This window comes from Sminthopsis crassicaudata, chromosome 3, assembly GCF_048593235.1.
Source record: "Sminthopsis crassicaudata isolate SCR6 chromosome 3, ASM4859323v1, whole genome shotgun sequence".
NCBI lineage: Eukaryota > Metazoa > Chordata > Mammalia > Dasyuromorphia > Dasyuridae > Sminthopsis > Sminthopsis crassicaudata.
This window is the reverse complement of record NC_133619.1, coordinates 266,707,780-266,732,418: the sequence shown is the minus strand read 5'-3', so window position 1 is coordinate 266,732,418 and position 24,639 is coordinate 266,707,780. Positions and strand designations below refer to the sequence as shown.

Genomic DNA, 24,639 nt, shown 5'->3' with positions numbered 1-24,639 from the left:
GTTAATAACACCTAATATGTCCTGTACAAGATAATACACATGGATGTTTTAATCTTCCTGATGATTTTTTAAATGTCCTAGCAATATTTTTCTCTCATTATTTTGGCAATGTAGATTAGTGGTGTTAACTTCAAATAGAAACTAGGGGCTGTTATACCACTAAATCATTTTTGTCCTGTGGGCAAAGATTGACTTAGAAAATAACATATCAAGATTATCTATGTTTTCCACTAGAGATCATCTCAACTTTATTTTTACAGTGACTGTCTGTTGGTATTTTTATTGAATATGCTTGTTTGCTAAGGTTTTTAACTTAATGGATTCCGTCTTGGTTAGAAACTAACTTTCTTTGAGCTAATGATGATCCTTTCCTTGAGTAGCTGGAATTTTGCCCCTTGTGCTTAAGTACTTTGTTACATATAAAATCGGGTATATTGATGTACATATAAATTGATTGTTAGCAAAATGTTAAGGAAAACATAGGAAAGTTTCAGACCCAAGGGATTCCCCCCCCCCCAACTGAAGCTGGGGTTAAGTGTCTTGCCCAGGGTCACACAGCTAGGAAGTGTTAAGTGTCTGAGACCAGATTTGAACTCAGGTCCTCCTGACTTCAAGGCTGGTGCTCTATCCACTGGACCACCTAGCTGCCCCAGACCCAAGGGATTTAATAAATGTTTACTGAAATGATTAATTTCAGTCATATCAAAATAATGGACACAAAACTCTGAGAAAACGAGATGTTTCAATGCTAGTCAAAAAGATAGATACTTAATTTTTTTCTTTCTCCCTTTTAATTGTTAATTAGATTATTGAAGAACTTCTGAATTATACTCTTTTTCATGCTAAATTGATTTTGAGATGTAGCTTCAAGGATAACTCAAAAGAGGTTAATTTGTATTAATGAGCTTTTATCTTCTTCTAGTCCATAGCTAGGCATAGAATAGAAAAGAAGTTGAACACTGAAATTTTTTTCTCATGTTGTGGGCATAGACTTTGTATTTCCTTGTCTTACAATAATTTATGTAAAAATGCAGCAGGATTGATGTAAAATAATCATGTTTTTAAAGATAATTTACTCACAGCTTGATCTCTTGAGCCAAGGCTTCTTCTCTTACTATATATTTATAATTTGATTCCTATCATAGCTTCATGGAGTTACAGAACTTATGCGATATCTTCTCTGGGACATTGTGTTTAAAAAATATGTCAAAAATAAATTATCCTTAATGGGGGGAGGTGCTGTCATTGTTTATTGATTTATTCATTTGAAGCATTGATAGAGGGAGTTTCCTTACTCTGCCAATGAAATTATTGGTTTGGTCTATCTTCTCTTACCTCCTGTGAAAAAAATATTTGAGGGAGGATGATACTTATATGAGAGTTTATGTAAAGTTTATTTCTCCTTCTGTTTTAGGCCCCTGGGATTACTGGAAAAGCAGGGAGTTTAGGAAAGAAACCTGGTAAGTTGTAAGTCCTAGTATTTTGAAATACTTTAAATAAGTGATAATTGATTTCAGTCATTTTAATTAAATTTAAACATTTAGAACAAGAACATAGGAAATTTTTCCTCACATACTTCCTTATTTCCAGGAATATATAAGAATTATTCATATAATTAAGAAAGATTAATGTTGTGCCATGAGTACCTCATGAAAAGGGAAAATGTAAAATGGCAGTAGTAAGTAGTAGAAAAAAAAAATGTGATAGTAAGGAAATCTATATCTTTAGGATGATGAAAAAGGTTTTATGGGACTACCAGATTGCTAGTACTTGGCAGTTACACAATCACACCTTTTTTGGGAGGCTGTTGCAAGTCTGATTATGCTCATCCAACAGTTAATACAAACAGTAGAAGAGAATAGTATAGCACAGTTGTCGTAAGGATAGGATATAAGCAAGGACAGGTTCATTTCATAGGCATAGGGTAATTTCTCTCACATCTATTGTAGATACAAAATTACAGTAATTTCTTTGTCTTCATATGGTTTTTAGTTGGTGAATCATACTTTTAGAAATAAAAATATCACAAATAATTCTTGAGAAAGAACAAGTATACCACTGACATAAAGGGATTTGTATAACACATTTATCTCATCTGACATAGTTTGATGTTCCATTGAATGACTTTTGTAAAGTAGCTTATTTGTTGCTGGGAGAAAGTATTTTCTCTAAGTTCTACAATTCTTACACAGTAAGAAAAAATAGATAATAAATCGCCATGAGTTTTCACTTTAACTCCAGAAATTTGACCTGGAGCATTGAGAGCAGCAAATAAAGCTTTATCTCAAAGTTCAGCACTGCTGAGAATAATTGAATGATTCTAGAATGTCTTAAGTGCTTTTATATTTGATGCTTACATGAGTTTAAGCTTTCACTGAAACCCTCCTTGGGTTAGTGAGCTGGGTGTAGCTTGTCTATATCTTGAGAAAACAGAGAGAAACAAAGTTGGTGGCAGATTGCTTTCTGCATGTGCCAGCTTCATTTAAGAAAGAGAACATTGGAAGCTAAATAGGTCACCACTTTGGATTTTGTCCATTCTGAAAAATTCTTCTAATCTAGAGGCTTTCACCAGTTTTCTTGATGAGAGCTTTGAGACCCATTATTACTCACTCTCAAACAGAATCATCTTGCTTTATTCAATTTGACAATAATATCAGCATTTCTGTGGGGGCAGCTTAACCCATAAATGTAAAATGGGAAATGATGGAAGGTGTGATAATTCCTACTTGCTTTGAATAGGGAAGGAACAAATTCCATCATGGGCCAGGGATTTAGTCCAAAAGTAGGGATAGGGAAATAGACAAGTTTGTTCTGTAGTGTTTCTGGAGGCTCAGAGAATGATTATAGATGTGCCAGTTTTCACTGAAAGGAAAATTTTGTTTTTTTATTCTCTAAACCTGTAGTGCCAATAAAATTTATTTTCAGAACTGTTCTGTAATACTTTTGGAATTTTTCCTTTGAGATTTTAACATTCAGGAGAATTATGGAACTATTTCCCTTTTGAATGTATGTGCTAAATTGATACTGCACATAAAATATATTTTCTAACTTTTGGGTTCTCCCCACCTAAAGCCCTTGAAGTCAAAAAACTATTTTATATCTTCAAAGACTCCAGATTGATTAGTGGAAAAATGTTTTCCCTGAAGTACTTCCCATAATAGTAGTAGCAAGGGCTATAGAAAATTTAGACTTTAAAATCAGTTTTTAGAAATTGATTCTGTTTGTAAGAAAAATATAATTTCCCTTTCTTCATAGACTAAAAGAATTAAAAAACTGTCCATATGTCTTTTTTTATTTGAGTTGTACAAAATCATAGAATCCCAGAATTACAGAAGACCTTAGAAAGTGAGGTGAGCACTTTAGGGGGTAATGAGCAAGGAACTTTTCTGATTGTTTTGATATTAAATCAAACTAATAAATGAGTTTTTAAAGTTATGGACAAGCCACAACGGTGCTAGATTTGCTCCACTGAGTCACTCATTTTTTATTTTTTTATTTTCAGAAATTGCCCAAGTTATTGCATCTTATACTGCTACTGGCCCTGAACAGCTTACCCTGGCACCTGGACAACTAATTTTGATTCGAAAAAAGAATCCAGGAGGATGGTGGGAAGGAGAACTTCAAGTTAGTTCCTATATAATCTGTATAAAATACCGTGTTCCAATTCTAACATATAAATGTCAAAAAGAGAACACTGAAGTGGATGAACTCTTTGAAATAGCCATACATTTTAAAGATGGAAATTTTTAGCTCCAAAATTGGAAACCACCTTTCTCTTCATTTCAGAATTAAATTACCTTGTAATTTGAGCAGTTTGTATGTTTCTTCCCTTCCAATCTAAAAAGATTCAGGATGGATCCAGGCAGAAAAATGAAGTCAGCAAACTTTGCTCTGGAGGCACACTCCTATGCATTTCCTTCCTCCTCTTTATGGGAGAGTGGAAAGATTCCTAGATTTGGAATCAGAACACTTGGGATGAAATAGCCTTAGCTCTACCACTTTTTAGCTAAGTAAAGTTAGATTAGTCACTTAATCTTTCATTTTAAGCTGGTTTTTTTTTTTTTCCTTTAAAATGGGGAAAGTACTTCTTCATATTTAACTTTGAAGTGACATAATGATATAAATTTAATACAAAAATGAAACAAATGAAATATGAAAAAATTAAATAATATACGGGAAGCATTTTATAAATCTTAAAGCACATGAAAAGTATTAGCTATTATTTTGATTATTATTGTTATAACTTCTTTCCTCTCATGCTTCTGCTAACATGTCCTGTTTTGCTTTAAAAAATTGTATTTCCATCCCTTTTTTCCCAATATATCACTCCTCAAAACAAAAATACAAATTTAGTGCAACACATATTTATGTAGTAACTACTATGAATAAGGCACTATCATCCAGAACATCTCAGGATAATTCCTGATTACTGAAGAACTGGTACAGCTTGTCATTATATGCTACTGGGAATGCAAAATGGAGCTCTGCATGATTCAAAATGTTCCTTATAGAAAGACCTTTTTATACTCTAAAAGAAGGCTGAGTGGAAAAATACTTACAGTAAACTTATGACCCTGCCTGGGGACTTTCTCATTGTTTCATTTTGTCATATTGAGTATGGCTTGTGAAATATCCCTGAGAAAAGTAAGTGTTTTCTGAGGGGAGGCAGGAGCTAAGGGAAGCTGTTATCTGGGAAACAAAAATAAGCAAAAAGCAAAACTTAAGAGGTATCTTCTTTATCAGTCAGCAACGATATCTTTAACATGCATGTGCCAGGGAATGTGCTTAAGTGCTCAGGAGATAAAGACAAAAACAAACAGTCCCAGCTCCTTGAATAGGGAGATAATGGCTACATACATAAGTCTTTATAAAATATGAGCAAGTTAAAATTTTATTTGGGGACAGTGGGATGGTACCTGGGTAATTAGGAATAGTTTAACTTATAAATAATGCTGAAAAAAAAAAAAGGCCTTAGTTTTAAGGGTATATAAACCTTCATTTTCTGTTGATGGCATTCAGTATTCAACTGAAATAATTCACTTATTGTGACCCTACTGTCTAAGTCAAAAATAGTCCATCATTGCAATTATGCCTTTGGTAGCTGATGCTGGTGGTACTAATAATCGGGCTTCATTGTTGAGAGTTGAGTAATCCCAATGGAATTAGGATAATACATCCAAAGTAATAACTCTAGCCTGAAGGGTTCTGGGAGAAAATTCTGTTAGTAAAGAAGACAAGAAGGGAAGAGGGGGAAAAGAAAGACAATTATAAGACTTTTGGTGGGGGGGTGTACTAAAATTTTAAGAATTTTTAGTTATTGTTAGGGATACATTCATTCTGTCCTAAGGGGTGTACCAGTGTTTAATACCTGGCTAGAAACACTTTTAAGTTTAATCGACATTATTAACATTTTCTCCATCACTTTCTTTTGAGTCTAGACAATCAACAAAATAATAAACCAAAACCTGATTTGTAGCGTTTACCAATTTCCGAGGTGTAAATGCTCATACTGAAATTTTAACATCTGAGTCAGTTCCAGCTGGCTTCAGCACACCTCTGCCTGTCCTCTTCTTCTTGCTACCAAGGATTCCTATGGTATGGATGTTTTAGAAATATTCTTTTCTTCTAGATTACCTTTTCTAGTTTCAGTCTGGACTTGTAAACTTTTTACTTTCTGTAAACAAATTAGATAAATACCCAAAAGATTACTTACTGTAGCCCAGTAGATTATTGGGGAAAAGTGAAAAATGGGCTACCTTATGATGCTATTGATTGACATTCTGCCAGGTTTGGGCCTATAAGTTATAAACTAACTTTGTGTTGTCTCGTTGGCCTTAGTTTATTTTGATCCTGAGTAAAGTTTGTTTTCAAAATTGTCAGAAAAGTCCTGTCACTACCGTATTTGTGGATATGGTCCGCCAGTCCTTCTCTCCTTTGCTCCTCTTTGTGTATACAGTATTTAGACATGTTATAAAGAACCATTATTATGGTTTCACTATGCCTTTCATCAACATTTCAGCAAGTAGACTGTTCACATTTTTTCCCCCATTGGTGAGATGTTAATGCCCTAGCGTGTTTACCTTATCACTAATAATTTCTAATGTCAACTTGATCTTCTAATTTAGTTTGGCTACTTATCAGGTATCTAAGCTAGTTTGTGATTCCCCTGATCAAAAAAGAATCACAGTCAAATAGAAAGAAATGACTCTAATCCCAGAAGGTTCTACTCTTCAAAGGAAATCCCACTGTTTATAAATATACATGACAAGTCATATCAAAATATGTGCATAAATATTATGCAGTGATTAATTTTCATGTCATTACTTAAGATATTAGCAAGTGTCCAGTTAATTTGCAGTTGTATTAGGAGACAATTCACCCTTTGTATCTATTAAGTTTTTGTTGCCTCTTTCAAGCTTTTATTTCTTTTCCTTTCTTCCTGAATATTTACTCTCATATCTCATTTATAATTCAGTATTCCACATAATTATTATAATGCAGTAGCAACAAAAGATGAGTTTGACAAATTATCATAAAGAAATAAAATAAGTAAGAGTCGGTGTGGCATAGAGAGCCAATCTGGGAATCAGGAAGACTTGAATTCAAATGAAGCCTCCGGGCAAGTCATTTATTCTCTCAGAGTCCCTGGCAACTTTTGAAGTAATAAAAGCAGAATATATATGTGTTTATGTTGATTAATCAGGTTCTTTACTAGAACTTCCTTACATCAGGGAAATCATAGGTCAGGTTTTTCAAAAAGCATTATAGAATGTGCTAATCTAAAAGCAGATAGAAAAACTTAAATCAGAACTATTAAATCAATAAATGGGATATTCTAAGAATCCACACACATGAAATAGTAGCATATGTAAAACTCTTGCTGTATAAGTTATCAAAAAAGACCAACTCTTAATTAATTTGCATTCATATTTCTACAAAACAAATCACAAAATCCAGTTCACAATGCAAGCATTTGTTCTAAATTTAAAATTACCATTTTCAGTTTTTTTTGCTGAAGCCAATTATTCTAAGTACTCTCTATTTTATACATCTTGTGCCAGACTTATTATTTCTGGTCAAACTAGATTACAATACTTCTAGTCTTGTAACCTCCAGTGAAACCCAAGGCTGAATCTCATTTCTACTTCTAAGAGTGATAGAACTTCCCCTTTTTTTTACTTAAAAAAAAAATTCTTTTAGAGCTTCCTCTTTAAAAAGATCTGTGAGTGGATAAATCAGTTTGGAATGAGTAGTACATGGTTGCCTCATGCAAACAGAAAGCTACCTCTACAGTGTGTCCATGTGAGTCATTGGGAACCACAGTATTTGTCCAAGAAAAAACTATCCCATTTATAAGAAAAAGTTACCTCTCCTCTTTCCTTCCTGCTTCTCAAAACACACTCTGACTCATTTAGCCATATTGAGTGAAGATAGATAGAAAAGGGGCAGGATTTTCATCCTCTTATTCATACTGCTAAGGGAAATCTGTATGTTGCCTAATATCCAGGAGGGCAAAGACACTTTATAACCATCTAGTCTTTCTGACTATATTAGCAGCTCCAGGTAGATAGGTACCATATCATTTATCTCTTTTCATTGAACACAATTGTTTGGCACGTATGAGAATATGTGAGGAATTGAATTTCAAGAAAGAAGGGGCGACATTGGAAAAATATGAATGTAATCAACGCAAATTTTTAGGCCTAAAGAATTTTAAATTGAGTTTTAGATTAGATTAGGCATATCCAAATATAATAATGAAGTGTAGCACTTTTATGCAAGGGATGGGGTGGGTTCCTCAGTTAATCTCAGTTAATGGTAGACCTGGGAAATTCATAATGTAATCAGGAAGTATTAGTGAATTAACTGTAAAATTTTTTTAACATCATGGTTAAAGTGTGAATGTCTCTCTTTGTTGTTATAGAGGAAAATAGTCTATTGATAGAACAGATAAACTGGCCACACCTCCAGGGGCTTTAACTAACAGACCCTTGGATGAATTTCAATAGTTTGAATTGGAGAGTACCAAGGCATTTGCAAGCAGGAGCCACTTGTGGAGAAGATGCTTATGGGAGGAAAGGAATTTCTCCTCTCCCTTCTCCCATTGGCCACATTGTTTTGAAGAGGAGCTGTTAGATTAGAAGGATACCCTGCATTCAGTGGGGAGCAGAAGGGACATATGTTTCAGATTGTCAAAGATACAGAGAGATAGTCATCTATTTCTTTGAAGGAAGCAACTTCAAAAAGCATGATCTTTGTCAATAGAGTTGGGTGGCAGAGAAGAATTGAACCTAGGAACCTAGTGTTAAAATCCTATGAAGAATAAAAGAACTTCCAAACCCAGGTTACCAGGTCTTGAAATTTACCTTTATTTCACATGTATTCTACATATTTCACTGCCATTATACCCCAAGTTTGTGCCTTCTCTTTCCATGGATGCTGTGCATAGTTGTGGGACACTTCCCCAGAGTTATGGGGGGGATGTTTGAAGTTTTCTGACATTCACAAAGTCAGTGTTCTATTTCCTCTTACTGAATATTTTTCTCAAAAAAAGAAATGTTTATTGGCTGACACTAAAAAAAGACTAATGGGGGACTCATGAGTTATAGTATTTAGAATATAGACCCAAATATTTTCCCCTAGAAACTGAGGTAGCGTTACTTTGGATCTTGGAATTCATCCTGTGAGTATGTGAGTACAAGTACAAATTTCAAGAACCCCAGAAGAGATGCTTTTGTACAGAGAAATTTGCAATGTGTACAATAAACATATAAATTTTTTTTATTTCTGCTTAGAGAATATCATAACTAGTGTTAAACTGCCTCGGCAGCTCTTTAAGATTGTATATTCCAGAGAAAAGTAATTACTAGTTTGTGTTGGTTGAGAGAATTTTTATACTTAGAGTTCTTGACATCAATGAAATCACAAACCCATTTTAAAAAAATTGAAGCATGATGTCTACATATAACAAATCTCTCAGTACAAAAATATTTCTCTGGGTTTTTCACTTGTACTCATAGGATGAATCCCAAGTGAATAGCCAGTAAATCACTCAGTTATCTGAAACAAATAATTAAGGGACCAAAATGACAGCAATAAGAGCAGTGTACTATAAGGCATTTGAAAGTTTACAATGCATTTTCTTTACAACAACCCAATAGGATAGGTGTCATAAGTTGTATTATCTCCATTTTATATAGGTAGAAACTGAGACTCAGATGTTAAGTGATTTGCCCAATATTTTATAGATAGCAAGAAACCAGATGATATTTCAAACCCAGGTCCTTTGATATGAGGTTTAGCACTCTTTCCAATAAAAATATTCACTCAACAAGCAAACTTTTATTAAGTGCTTATTGTGTACCATGCACTACGTAGTAGTAGGTACAAAAAAAAAAAAACAAAAAAAAAAACAATAACTATAAGTAAGAGTTCAAATCAAAACCTCAAGGTTCCAACTTAGGCTCCCCCAAATTAGCAAAAGTGTAATAGATGTTTATAGTCATTGTTGGACAATCAGTGGGAAATTAAAGATTCGCTGATGGATTGTTGGTGAAACTGTGAAGTGCTTTCAATCATTGTAGAAAGAAATTTGGAATTATGCTCAGAAAAAGACTAGAATGTACATATCCTTTGATTCAAAGATCCTATTGCTAGATAATGTTCCAAGGATTTTTTGTAGCACTTTTTGAAGTAGCAGAGAACTGGAAACAAAAGAGATGCCTATAAATTTGGTAATTATTAAACAAATTATGAAACATAAATGTAATGAATATAAACTGAATTATAAAAAATGATGTATACAGAGAATATGATGAATACAGAGAAGAATGAAAAATCTATGAACTAATATGAAATGAAGCAAACCAAACCAGGAAAACAATATACACAATGACTACATGTAAATGAAAACAACAAGACTCCAAAATTTGAATGCAGTATAATTATCCAGTCTTAGTGCTGAAGAAGGAATGAGGAAATATTCTGTCTTTGTCAGATTTGATCTATGGGCATGAAAAATTATATGCAATCCTAATTAATTTAATATATTGTTTAATTTTGCTGAACTCTCCCTTCCTCCCCTTACCCCCCTCAATCTCCCACCTACCAGATTCTTTTTTGGTCTTTGTCACATGGAATGACTCTGAGTAGGGGAGAAGGGAAGAATATATTTGAAAATGGTGATATAAAATCAAAATATATATATTGTCCAAGGCGAGAGACAAATTAGTCCTTTCTGAACATCACATTTTTGAAGCAAAATTAACAAAACTGGAAAGTGGACAAGATGGTGAGAAGATGTAAAATACTATATAAAGATTACTAGAAATAACTGGAGATGGTTAATCTAGAGAAGAGCAATCTTAGGATACATGCAATCATTGTCTTCAACTATTTTAAATGATTAATATGTGAAAGCAGAATTAGGTTTATTCTTTTTTTGGTTTAACATAAGGGAAAGAATTCCTTTTAATAAGAGCTATCCAAAAGTGAATTAGATTCCTGAGTGGAATAATGAGTTCTTTATTCTTGGAAGTCTTTAGGTAGAGGGAGATGTTTATTTATCATGTTGTAGATAGGATTCCAGCTTTTGAAGTCTCTCCCAAATTCTAGGAGTCTTTGATTTTTATCCTCTTTTGTGATATTGTCCTCTTGTGATTATTTAGTGTCTGAACTTTAAAAATGTATTTATTTTCTTCTTAGGCACGTGGGAAAAAGCGTCAGATAGGCTGGTTCCCAGCTAATTATGTAAAACTTTTAAGTCCTGGTACCAGCAAAATAACACCAACAGAGCCACCTAAATCAATAGCACTACCTACAGGTAAGTAAAAATCTCAAAAGTTGGTTTTTCAGTTGAGAGTCTTCATAGTCAAGGTTTTTTCTTTCTTGATCAAAATTTTCTCTCAACATTTTCAATAGTTAATTAGAAATGACAGGCTTTATTGTGTGGATATAGTACCATAGATAATAGAGAGGTGGTGCAGTGGTTAGGCACAAAGCCAGAGTTAGAAAGACTCATATTCCTGAGTTCAATTCTGACCTCAGACATTTACTTAGCTGTCACTTAAACCTGTTTGCATCAGTTTCCTCATCTGTAAAATATGTAAAACTGGAGAATGAAATGGCAAATCACTCCAATATTTTTGCCAAGAAAAACCCAAATGGGGTCACGAAAAAACTGAACGATGAATACCAAAATGTCTTTGTTGGAATATTCTTCTAGAAAGAATCATACAAATTTTTTTACATTTAAAAACAGTATTATTTATTGATTTTCTTCTAAATATTTGAGTTATTGTTAGGAAGGCACAGGGATGCAGGAAGGGTTGTCTCAATTTCCTCAACTATAATATGAAAATAATGGCAGTATCTACATCACAGATTGTTGTGAGACTCCCGTGAGATAATGTTTGTTAAAAACAAAAACAAAACCACTTAGCACAGTGCCTGGCTATGAACTATATTTCCTTCAGTTTACTTATCTATAAAATGGACTGTAACTTTAATTTTACGATCCTATGTTCAAATTTTCCAGGAAGCTGTGAGAAAAAAGCCTAGAATTGCAAAAATACCCCCCAAAAGACAAATAAATATGGAAACTATAAGGAAATATGAAAAAGATGAAAAAGGATTTAGTCAGTACAGTGTTCTGAGGGTTCTCATGTTTTGTTAGACAATGGTTCATCTGGTGAATGGGAACTAGTACTACCAACACTCAAAATCCACTTTAAACAATAATTATGTAATAATTATCTGGTAGTAGAAAAAGTTTAGAGAAATAGATCAGAGAAACAATTAGAATGCATTGTGTACAAAAACTTGTTTGATAAGTTCACACTTAAAAACCTGTTCAAGCACAATTACTCTGTGGCCAAAAGATGAGTTTAGATCCACATGTCCCACAGTAACGTGTATCAATAATCTAAGATTTTAAAATTATTTAAAATTTGGAATTTTCTGGTCAGGAGGGCAGTCAGTGTATGTGACTAGCATGATCTTCAACCATCAAAAATGGGGACTCATTTTTTTCCTAAACATTCCCCTTTTCCAAATTTAAATATGTTAGGCCAGTATCAAATGGTTCCAAATCCTTATCTTCTCAACCACCTAAATTTATAATCTTTGAATCATCCTTAACTCTTCCCTATCCCTCACTCCCAAATTAAGTCAGTTGATAAGTCTAATTGGTTGTATCTCTACCACATCCCATTGAATTTTTCTCCTTTTCTCCTTGGTCACCACTACTTCAGGTATCTGACTAATACAATAAATAGCTCTATCTGCTTCTATTCTCTACCCTCCCTATCATTCATGTAACTGTGTTATACAATGCAAATCTGAATTTTATCAACCCCTTATTAAAAAACCTCTGGTTTCTCATTGCATTTTGAATAAAATGAAAATTTATCCTGTCATTAGACCTCTACACTCTGGCTCTAAACTCCCTTTCCAATTTTATAAAATTGGAACTCTGTTATAATTAAATTGGACTACTAGCCTTTCCCTGTATTTATTTAATACACCCTCTCCTTCTTCCTTGTACTTCCACCATCTTCCCTCAATACCTGGAATGCCCTTTCTCTTCATTCCTGCATCTCAAAATTCATATCTTTCTTGAAGAGTAATGTCAGATCTAGTACCAATTATTTAATATGGTTTTCCCTCAAATTGACTTACTTATCTGCAAACATTTATATCTCTCTGTTGTAACTACTTGAAAGTAAAGACTGTTTTGTTTAGAGATCTAAAATGTTAATATAACACGAGAGATAAACTTGAGATTCTCTAGAATTGTCAAGTCAGAGAGCAATGGCAATTAGGAATTAGTAAAAGAGTAATCAGGTTAAAAAAAATAGAGTAATACCTAATCATGGTAATTAGGATCTCAAAAATACCTGGAAAGTCCAAATCACATAGAGTTTGGCCCAGAATGATCAACATAAGACTAAAATATAATTGCAAAAGTTCATCTAAGATATAAATATAGGAAGTTCTTATTTTGTACAACTAATTTGTCTGAGGAAAAAGACTTCTATCATGAATCTACCACTAGTTGTGCCAAATCTCAAACTGTATAATAAAGCAGCAATCATCAGAACCATTTGGTACTAGCTAAGAAACAGAGTGATAGATCAGTGGGATACATTAGGTCCACAAGACACTATAGTGAATGACTGTAGCAATCTACTGTTTGAAAGACCAAAGATTATAGCTTCTGGGATAAAAACTCACTATCTGACAAAAGTTGCAAAGAAAATTAGGAAATAGCATGACAAACTAGGCATAGACCAACATCTCACAATACAGCAAGATAAAGTCTAAAAGGATACATGATTTAGACATAAAGGGTGACACCATAAGCAGATTAGGAGAGTAAGAAATACTTTACCTTTCAAATCTATGGAGAAGGGAAGAATTTATAACCAAACAAAGAGATAGTGAACATTATAAAATGCAACATGGATAATTTTAATTATATTAAATTTAAAAGTTTATGCACAAAGACAATGTAACCAAGATTAGAAAGAAAACAGGAAGTTGGAAAACAATTTTTATAGCCAATGTTTCTGATTAAGTCCTCATTTCTCAAGTATATAAAAAACTGAATTGAAATTATAAGAATACAAATCATTCCCACAATTGATTAATGGTCAAAGACCAAGTAGTTTTTAGATGAAGAAATTAAAACTATCTGTAATTATATAAAAATATTTTAAGTCACTATTGACTAGAGACATGCAAATTAAAACCACTGTGAGGTACTACTTCATATATATCAAATTGGCAAATATGAAAGAAAAGAAAAATGATAAATGATGAAAGGGATATGGGAAAATTGGAACACTAGTACATTGTTATTAGAGTTCTGAACTGGTCCAACAATTCTAGAATGCAATTTGGAACTGTGCCCAAAAAGCTTATAAAACTGTGCATAGTCTTTGATCCAGCAATACCATCACTGGGTCTGTATCCCAAAAAGATCATAAAAAAGGGGAAACAACCCATACAGAAATATTTAGAGCAGCTCTTTTTTGTGGTAACAAAGAACTGGATATTGAAGATATCAATTGGGGAATGACTAACCAAATTGTGGTATATGAATGTATGGAGTACTATTTTGCTTTAAAATCCTATGAAATGAGGATTTTAGAAAAAACCTCGAAAGATTTACATGAACTGATGCTGAGTAAAGTGAGCAGAACCAGGAAAACATTATACATAATAAGAGCAACGTTGTGAGATAGATTATCAGCTGGGATAGACTTACCTCTTTTCAGCAAAACAATCAAGACAATTCTAAAAGACTCATAATGGAAAATGCTATCCACATCCATACTATGGAGTCTAGATGCAAAGAGAAGCATATTAATTTTAGTTTTTTTTCTTTTGTGTGGTTTCCCCCCTTTGTTATGATTCTTCTTTCACAATAAGATTAATGTGGAAATGTGTTTAATATAATTATACATGTATAATCTATATCAGATTGCTGTCATGGGGTCAAGGAAGGGAGGAAAAAATTGGAACTCAAAATTTTATAAAAGTGAATGTTGAAAAATTTAAAAAATTATAATAAGGATAAGAATCAACATTTTATAATGAAATGGGATTTTGATTTATCTTGAAAATTTCAAATAAAATCTATTAAAATAGATCTATTTTATCTTAATAATAAACAATTTATGTTACAATTGCAACTATGTGCTAATTCCTAGAACAAAGTATTATTCAGGTTAATTTTTGTTTGGTGTGATTTTTCTAACAACATATGATATTAGAAATTATAGTCCTTTATTTCATGAGTCTTCAGCCTCATGATCCTAGAAGAGTTATTGTTTTAAACATAAGTTTTACTAATTTTCTTCTCTTAGTTCTTTGATATTCAAATCTTTTCTTTTTTGAAGCACTTTTAAGACTTGCCAGCAAAAGTCATAAAGCAGGATAGGTAGCAGTTTAGGGGGAAGGATGTATTAGTGGGAACAAAGTTTTATAAATGGATAGTTCCTTAGTGAATACTTTCATGTTATAGTGGCTTTTGCATCCATAACAAGTCTTACAGAGGAGGAACATGGAATCATGGATAAGAAGCTGGCCTTAATGCCTGAGGATTATTAGTTAAAGTTCCCCCTCTACCAGATAATGACTTTATGATGCTTAACCTCTCAGAAAATTTAAAAATAATGTAAGATACATATTGACCCACATTGGTTAAGAAAGTTTCCTTACTTGGAAGTCCTAATGCCAGTGAAATAACATTTCTGGATCAATACAAAAAACAATCTCATAATCATGGACACTGGAATAACAAATCCTCTCATAAGAGAAGCCCTGTATCAATATTGAGAGCCAACAAAGAGACAAAGATGAAAAGCTTAATTCCTACTCTTACGAAGCTTACACTCCAGTAAAAATGATGAGAAGAGGTAGAGATAGCTCTATTTAAAAATAAGAGGATGATGAGTGTAAAAAGGATGAATAAAATGCTATAATAATTCAGAGAATAGTATAAAGATCAATTAATCAACAAGCATTTATTAAGTGCCTGCTATGTGTTGGGCACTGTTTTATGAAGTAGAGATACAAATACGAAAAAAAAAAAAACAACACTCTCTCAAAAAGATTATGTTCTATTGGGAAGAACAATAGGGTTGTGTGTGCGCGCGTGTATGCACAGGTTCAACTTAAATGGTCTCTATGTGGTTTGCTATATGAGTTAACAATCATGTCAAGTTTCTATTTACTATTGATTTACTACTTGACTGCTCCAGTTCTAAGTATGTAATTTGTAAGCAGTATGATAACAAACAATACAAAGATCTTTAAATATTTCAACAATGGATCTAATCAGGTATGAGAAATTGCTGACTTCACAACTTGGAAATCACAAATACTAGAATCAGTCTCCCCATTTAACTCTCTCAAGTATGTCATTCTTGGGGTTCTCTTTGAAATATCTTCTCTCTAGAATAATATGGCTTAGTGATCTCAGTCTAAAACTCTTTCCAATATTAAAATGGCTTTATATAAATAGTTTGTAGAACTTAAAGCTAGAACCATTGATTTATGTGCAAAAGTTTCTTTGAAGATTTTCCATAATGTAAAATTTCATTTATGTATAACTTCATTTTGGGTTTGTTTGTTTGTTTGTTTTTTTAATTCCATTGTTCTTTGTAGCATGCTATCTTTGTTTCTTAAAAAAATAAATAAATAAATAAAATTCACTTCAATACCCGGTTGTTTATATGCCTGATTCATTTTTGTAACTTGAATTTATCTTGTTTGTACATGGTTGTTTGTATATGGTCTCCCCATCACATTGTGATGTCCTTGAGAACAGGATCTATTGCTTTCCTTGCCTCATATTCCTGGAGCTTAGCCCAGGTTCTGACAAATAGTAGATACTTATTAAGGAGTTTTAAGCAAAAAACCTGCATTAGACTCCCAGCCTGCTCTTGGGACTGATCTCATACTTTCTCTGGGTCTTAGTTTCCTTACCTGTAAGGAGAAAAGATTGTAGTGGATGGATATTTAGGTTATCTTCCAACTTGTAACTCATTGATCTTTGATCAGTATTGTTCCCTAAGTCTATTCATTTATCTTACAGTGTGCCAAGTGATTGGTATGTACGATTACACTGCACAGAATGATGATGAGCTGGCATTCAACAAAGGCCAGATCATCAATGTTCTTAATAAGGAAGACCCCGATTGGTGGAAAGGAGAAGTCAATGGACAAGTGGGACTCTTCCCATCCAATTATGTGAAAATGACAACAGACATGGACCCAAGCCAGCAATGTAAGTAATTTTATTGGCTCCATTGCTCTGTGATATCTTAACAGTAAAACATGCAGCATTGCTATGATTCTGCTATAGTTTGCAGAACTCAAAGCTAGAACCATTGCTGTATTTGCAAAAGTCTCTTTGAAGACCTTTCATTATGCAAAACCTTATTTTGTGGGTTTATTTTATTTTATTTTATTTTTTTTAGTTCCATCCTCTTGATAGCATGTTACCTTTTTTTTAAATCATTTCGGCACCATGCTGTTTACATGCCTGATTCATTTTCCTAGCTTGAATTTTGCTCATTGTTTTGTTTTGCTTATGTGTTGTTTTCCTCCTTTTTCTAGGAATCATATGTTGTCCATCCCCCACTCAGGCTTGAAAGTCCTCAAAGAGACCCACTATCCCATATCACTGCCCAGAGGGATGATGGGAGATGCAGCCTTGATCATGTGACTTCCAGCATGATCATCTACTGCCTTCTGAGTAGAAGAACACACTGCAGAGCAGTTTACCTCATTTTACATTAGTTGCATGTGATCGCAATGTTTGAGTTATTATTTACAGATATAGAAGCAAAAATTACAAAAATACACAGGATAGTGGGTCCTTTTGTGGCTTTCGTAGTTACTGGAACTGATTTTTTCCCCACCTTTGCACAGGTGTTTTCAATAGTTTTCAAATTATTTTTTAAATGCATATTTTAGCCTTTTCATAGAAAAAAATATAAATTAAACTACTTCTTTATTATTTTGGTTTTGCAAAAAGACCCACTATCAAGGAATGCTGCATGTGCTATTAAAAATGTTCCAAATATCCATAAATCTGAGACTTTTTTTTTCATCTTGTCCAGTGTTGCTGATCAAAATGTCTTTTGTTTTGTTTTGTTTTCTATTGCAAAGGTACAGGTGTTAAATCAAATTTTAAGGAAATTAAGAATGTGACCAGTTAAACAGAAATAAGGAATTGTGTGCTAGTTTTTGTATGTTATCAGGTATACCTTGTTAAGCACATTCTATATCCTGTACAGATGAATCAATTAATTTTCATGGCAAAAGACAGTACCCTTGTATGATGCTGTAATCAGACTACATTAATTTTATTTTGCACAGTTACCCTGTGGCTCCATAAGGAAGCATTTCTGATTTTGTTTGTCTCAGATTTATCTCATTGGGGTTTCTTTTGTTCCCTTGGGTGGGAGGAAGGTATTGTGCATTTTTCTTATCACAAATCAGTAAACTACATCCCGGTAGCTGTTATCATTAATACCCCCAATCTCTTTTTAGTGTCTTGTTACATAAAGTTTTATTACAATTACTTTTCTATGACAATGGAATGACATCTTTTGAACAAGTGATTATCTTGACAAGAAAGAATGTATAGAAATATCCCTGCAATTAATTTCCAGTGTTTACATTTTTTAACTAGACTGTGGAATTTATATAGATTAATATTAAATGGAAATTACAATCCATTTTATGTAGTAGCTGTACTGTAGCCAAAGCATGTTTGTCTTTTAAACATTAGTCTAAAGCTCTTATTAAAATACCTAGTGCTGTCAGCAAAGAAAAAAAAAAGTGTCTCAAGCACAATATATGAGTTCTACTAATGACTTTTAATATTTCATTATCTTATGTTTTTATGTCTCCTTTTCTTCTGAAATTCTATGCTGACAGTGTTAAAGAATTCCTTTTCCATTTGTGGTGCAGATAATGAGGGATGATCCCACTCATTCACCTGCACTTCAGTATTTTAATGGATATGAATGTAAAATATATAACTATATAAAATCTGCAGCTTTAACAATTGTAATACAGGCTTTACAATTAACTTCATGTGTAGATAATTAAATTCTTCATATAAAGGTTAGATCCACATGGTTTTGTGTTCTTGCTGTCGGAATCTACCACTGGGCAAAAGAATGATGAACCAAACAACTGATGGTGCAAACACATTGACTGTTGCCTGGTTACTAATGATTACTTATTCATTTTGAAATTCAAATTTAATCAGATTTTCTTGAGTGACATTTTGCAGCTTCATCTTCAAGCCATATTTGAGTTCACTTTCCTGGGAGTTAACCTAACACACAAAAGATTACAATTACACAGTAGAAAAAAATTTGGGGATCAAGCATTAGAACTCTTAGCCTAATTGGCAGTACCATATGTTGTATTGTTACAGTTTTGTTGGGAGTGAGTGATTTGATTAGTAGCATTTTAAAGTCTTTATAACAAGAAACCATATTATATAATGGGGCTTTACGCTGCATCTTGACTGTGACAGAGCTAAAGAAGGTAATATTCCCACCAGTCAACATTACTTCATCCTCATTCCAGATCTGTTACTAGACTACTGTTGCTATGCATATTTAAGTTACCATTCAGGCAGTTGAGCCAGTGTCAACATTGTACCTCCCTGTGATGGTGGTCCGAAGAATATGTGTGCTGCAATAATAGCAATATATATATATCTGCATATGTGCCTTGATTGCTGAACTTGTAACATTTATTCATTCAACAGATATTTCTCATGAATGAGAATCGTTCATATTTACTGAGCTGTTAAAACACATCATTGTGCTTCCCCACAATGATTCTATGAGATAGGTAGAATAAGTGTAATTCTTATTTTATAGATGATAGAAACTGAGGTCCCTATAGTCAAACTAAGGTCTTCTGTATGCCTACCTAGAACCAGTGAGAAGTCTAAATTATCACTTGATTGTTTCTCCCCTACTGATTAGTTGAATCATAAATAACTCCTATAGGTTCTTGTACAGCCATTGCCAACTTCTAGAGGGGAGAAATTTCTCTAGGAAGCCTCACTGTTTCCTTCAAGTCCTAAAAATCTCATGTTATCTTGGTCTTTCTGTTCCTTTCTCTTTGTATCCCCATACCCCTTGTGGCCTGAAGGAGCAGAGTGGATAAAATAATTAATTTTTAAATATTCTTTACCTCCCTCCCAATACTGCTTAGGAAAGAGGATGCTTGATAGCCACAACAAAGAATTATCATGTGTTTGTAATGCTGGTGATAGTAATACCCCAGGAGAGCACGTCCATTAAAGTGACAAATCATTCAAGTGTGTTTCAAATTTTGTCCTTTAACATGTAGAATCATGCCTTCAAATCTGCCATTTCCACTCTTCTTCTCTTATCTCCTGCATATAAGTAGGAATGATATAATCAATGTTTTTTCATAGTGGGATATATCAAAAATAGTGGTCATCACTGTGTAAAGTGTTTTTTTTTTTTTTTTTTAGTATATAAAATTAAATTTTTTGGCAATCTTGTACCATATGACTTAAACGCTTGCTTATTTTATATCTTGGTCATGTGCTTTAAATTTGCTATTGCCATTCTAGATTTGTGTCCATATTGTCTTTATTTTGGAATCACTCACTACAGCTTCTATTAATTGTGTTTTTAGAATTTTAAAACCTGATCTTGAAAATCTGATTGATCAGAGAGAAAAATCAATCTACTTTTAAATGAATAAATAAAATATTACTAAATGTCTTTTTTATTCTAAGAATTTAAGAGTATGAAGTATTTCCTTGACCTTATTAAGAAGAAAAAAAAAAGCTGTAGTCATTAAGTCATCAAATTTGTCTTGGTTTGTTTGGTGAAATAATTTTCATTTAAATTAATGTATCTGGCTTTGGTGTCACCCTCAACTTCTCCATAGATTCAGTCAACTGCCAAATCTTATCAGTTCTACTTTCATGCTATCTCTTCAAATCTCTTTCTTCTCTTTACTCATATTACCATAACTCTAGTTCAAGTCCCTATCAACTCTCACCTGGATTTTTGCAGTAATCTTGATTTGATCTCTTTGTCTTTTCCACAACTGCTTAAAGGGATTTTCCTTAAGTGCAAAGTGGATCATGCCATTTCCTTAATAAAACTTTTTACATCTAAGATTCTGTTTGGCATTTAAAAACTTTTATAACCTGGTCCCAACATACTTTTCTTTCTAGCCTCTTCTAGATAATGTTTAATTTATCCCATCCCAAGCTGTCCTTTCAAGGCTTAAGAATAGTAAGAATTGTTCTTCTCACAAAACATTCGATCTCTCTTTATGTTTGCACAATCTTCCATCTCTGGAACATACTCCCTCCTTCCCTTTCCCTCTTAGAAGCTCTGATTTCTTTAAAGGTTCAGGTCAAAGACAGACTCATATAAAGTCTTTCCTGATCTCCCTGGCTACTGATGTCTTTTCTACCAAAATTCACTTATTTTTTATGAAAAGCAGCATGATTTGGTGGATAGAAGATCTGGGTTCAGATTGGTTATATGACCCTAACTAAGTCACTTAACTTTCTCAATGACTCAAGCAAATCTTTGTGACTCTAAGTCACAGAGAAAACACTGAAAAAGAAAATACCTCACCAGGATCTACTTATACCAATGCAATTCCTGATCTAGTTTAAAAAAAAAATCACATGTACTTACACTATATGGGTATTTTATCTCTCCAAATATATTAGAATGTAAGCTTAAAGGCAGGGACCGGATTTCTCCGGTCTAAACCCAGATCACGTAGGACTTTAATCATTGAACAAACGAACCATTAATAGAGGTTACACCATTTGGATGTCCTGATCCAACTTCGAGATAATAAACCCTAATTTTCGATAAGGGCTCTCAAAGAGGATTGCACTGTTATCCCTGGGGTAACTTGTTCTATTACTATATAATATCCCAATTCTCCTAGCAGTAGCTTTCCTTACTCTTATGTATATGTAAAGTGCTAGGCTACATGCAATTTCAAAAAGGACCAAACATCGTAGGACCCTACGGCCTCCTACAACCATTTGCTGATGCAAATGGGTTTTTTTTTTGGGGGGGTTGTTTTTGTTTTTATCCTTATCATCTAGGACCTAAGGGACATTTAATAAATGCTCATTGATTATAAAGGGATTATAATTTTTTTTGACTTACCGAAAGTTCTCCTCTCTAGAGAAAGAAAAAGAAACTAAGAAATCTGAATGAAGACCTTTACTTTCATAGCTATGGATTTTTTAAATTTAAATCTCACAAAATTGGGTCCTGATGTGAGAAAGCAGAAGTGTATATACTGTGTATAACATACATAGGGGGCATATCCAAACAGCAGGAGAATGTCATTAATGTAAGTCTAAATTGAGAAGGGTTTCTGTGAGATGGTATTTTTAAGGTTATTATATCCTTCTAGAATTAAGACATTGGACATAATGTGTGTAAATAAATTGGATTCTGGAAGGTTTGGGGAGGGTAAATTATGCAGTTTTGCTGAAGGAAATATTAGCCACTTTGAATTCTATATCCCATAGAAGATGGCGGAAAGAGTTACTAATTAATATTTCTAAAATGCTTATCAGTGCATGGCATTTGATAGGTATTATAGCAAATCTTTTTTCCTTTGCCTTTACCTCTGTTTTATTACTCTTTATTCCTCTGCTTTTATCAGGAATATGAAAAGTATCTTTATTTTTTAACTTACTATCTATATCTACTACTAGATAAGAAGCCCAGCTGTATCTCTTTATGTTTAGGAAAATCTTTTAAACACACTTTGTCCACTGAGAAGGCAACAAAAATTAATTCAAGTCATCTGAAGAGGGTGAAGCATCTTTCTTCCAAATAGTGACCATTGTTGGAAGGGAAAAGATTGCTGGTGAGGTCTCTTGTCATATCTTAGCCTTGACTGAGCTAGATTCAGAGAAGGGTTTTTAGGTGATAGGAAAAACTGAGTCTTTAGTTAGTAATGTCTTACTACCCTAGAACTGTACAGGAAGAATTTTATCCTGAATTTTGCTCTTTACCTTAAGTCATCATTTTTGATGACTTCAGTATTCACTTTTGTGACCCCTCCAAAATAAAACTCCATCTTTACAATTTATCAACTTCCACCTTTCCTATGATCTCCATCTTCATTTGACTAAAGCTACCCACAGTGATGGTCACTCCTTAAAACTCACCAACACTAGAAATTGTACTGTCTAGGCTCTCAGTTATTCAGTCTTTAGTTCTTTGGCAATGCGTCATTCTTTCAGATTCTTTTCTTCCCTTTCATCATGATCCCAGGTCCTCAAAATCTGTTCTAGATAAGTAGTGTATAGATTGTATTTCTAGAACTACCTCATCCTCTTAGAAATTATTGAAGGACCCCAAAGTTTGAGTTATATATCTGCATTTTGCATCTTAAGAAATATAAAATGCCAAATTTAAAAATAATCCATTTAAAAATAACAACTACAAATCTATTATAGGTAAACAACATTTTTATGAAAAATAATTATTTTCCAAGAAAAAATTTAATGAGCGTATCCTTGTTTTGCATATTTTTCCAAATTTCTTTAATGTCTAGCATAACAGGAGACAGCTGGATGAACAAATATGCTTCTGCATACAATCTGCTGCAATAATTGTTTTGGTTGAAATGTTAGAAGAAAATACAGCTTCACACAGATAAGTAATTGGCAAAGGGATAGTATTATTAAGAAAATAATTTTGATCTCTGGACCCCCTGAATGAGTCTTGGAGGACCTTGGAGAACCTCTCTTTCAGAGGAATCTTTGACCATATCCTTTGTCTGCCTTTATGTTGTTACTTTCAAAGTCAATCATTTCAACAAGGCATCTTTTGATCCCTGATTCTTTCATTATTCCTGCCCTGCCAAAGCATTTTAAGAGCTTACTGTGCAAAACTATGAGGCTATAGAGAAAAGGAAATGCATGGTCTCTGACCTTAAGGAACTCTAATGGGTGAGATAATATGCAAACAACTTTACTTGTGAGATATATAAAGTGAAAACGAAAGATTTTCTGAGAAAAAGTAACCTTTGTGCTATTAGCCTGAAGGGGCTATGCCCAGAGCTTCTGAGCATCAATGGAGGTATTAGAGGAAGCTAGGTAGTATAATAGGGGTTCAGGTGATGTAGTAGAAAAGGATTTTTAATTTTTTCTACTCTCAATTCTTTCTTGCCTGAGAAATGATGTGACCCTGGGCATATAGGTATATAAAACAGGTATGCAAATCAAACATTCAGTGATAACAAATCATAATTTTGCTACCCCCACATTCAGTTATAGCACACACACACCCCTTCCTTCCCCCACCTGCGTGAGGTCTCAAGCCAAAGTTTAAGAAGTTGTGATGCAGTGGATAGAGTGCCAGGTCTATAGTCAAGAAGATTCATCTTCCTGAGTTCATATCTGGCCTCAAACACTAGCTGTGTGACTTTGGACATTGAATCCTATTTGCCTCAGTTTCCTCATCTGTAAATTGAGCTGGAGAAGGAAATGGCAAACAACCCCATTATCTTTGTGAAGAAAATCCCAAATGGGCCACATGGAGTCAGACACAACCAAAAAAAACAAAAAACAAAAAACAAAAAAACAACTGAATAGATATTGCAGTAGATTGAATAGTGGATAGTTAAGAACAACTGAGTTTAAATCCAGCCACCAATACTTATCATCTATGTCCTGGGCAAATCATTTGGCCTCTCTCAACCTTTGTTTCCTCATATATAAAATGGGGATAATAGTATCTACCTCTCAGAATATTGTGAAGATCAAATGAGATAATATTTGTAAAGTGCTTGGCATATCTCAGGCATTATGTGAATCCTACCTATTATTATTAACATATATTCCTTTCTCTTCCATCAAAACCATGCTAACTCTCAAAATTATATCCTTAATTTTCTCAATATAGACATCAAGGCCACCTGTTTTAAGTTCTTTCATCTCTCCTCCTTCATATGATGATGATGATAGTATGATAGAGTTTGCAAAATGCTTTACCAATATTATCTCATTTTATCATATTTCTGAACTTTTGCCCTCAACAGTTCTTTTTAACTCATTCA

The 24,639-nt window shown here is 33.4% G+C and overlaps 1 protein-coding gene across 4 annotated transcripts in view; it reads left to right on the top strand.

Annotated features, from left to right (window-relative positions):
- The window catches only part of ITSN1 (intersectin 1), a 242,744-nt gene that overhangs the window by 156,566 nt on the left and 61,539 nt on the right, over window positions 1-24,639 (top strand). For all 4 annotated transcript variants that reach the window (XM_074300709.1, XM_074300707.1, XM_074300708.1 and 1 more), the window contains 4 exons: window positions 1,415-1,460; window positions 3,503-3,624; window positions 10,705-10,822; window positions 16,604-16,795. In XM_074300709.1, the coding sequence (XP_074156810.1) occupies window positions 1,415-1,460; window positions 3,503-3,624; window positions 10,705-10,822; window positions 16,604-16,795 (478 nt within the window). The remainder of the gene's footprint in view (window positions 1-1,414; window positions 1,461-3,502; window positions 3,625-10,704; window positions 10,823-16,603; window positions 16,796-24,639) is intronic.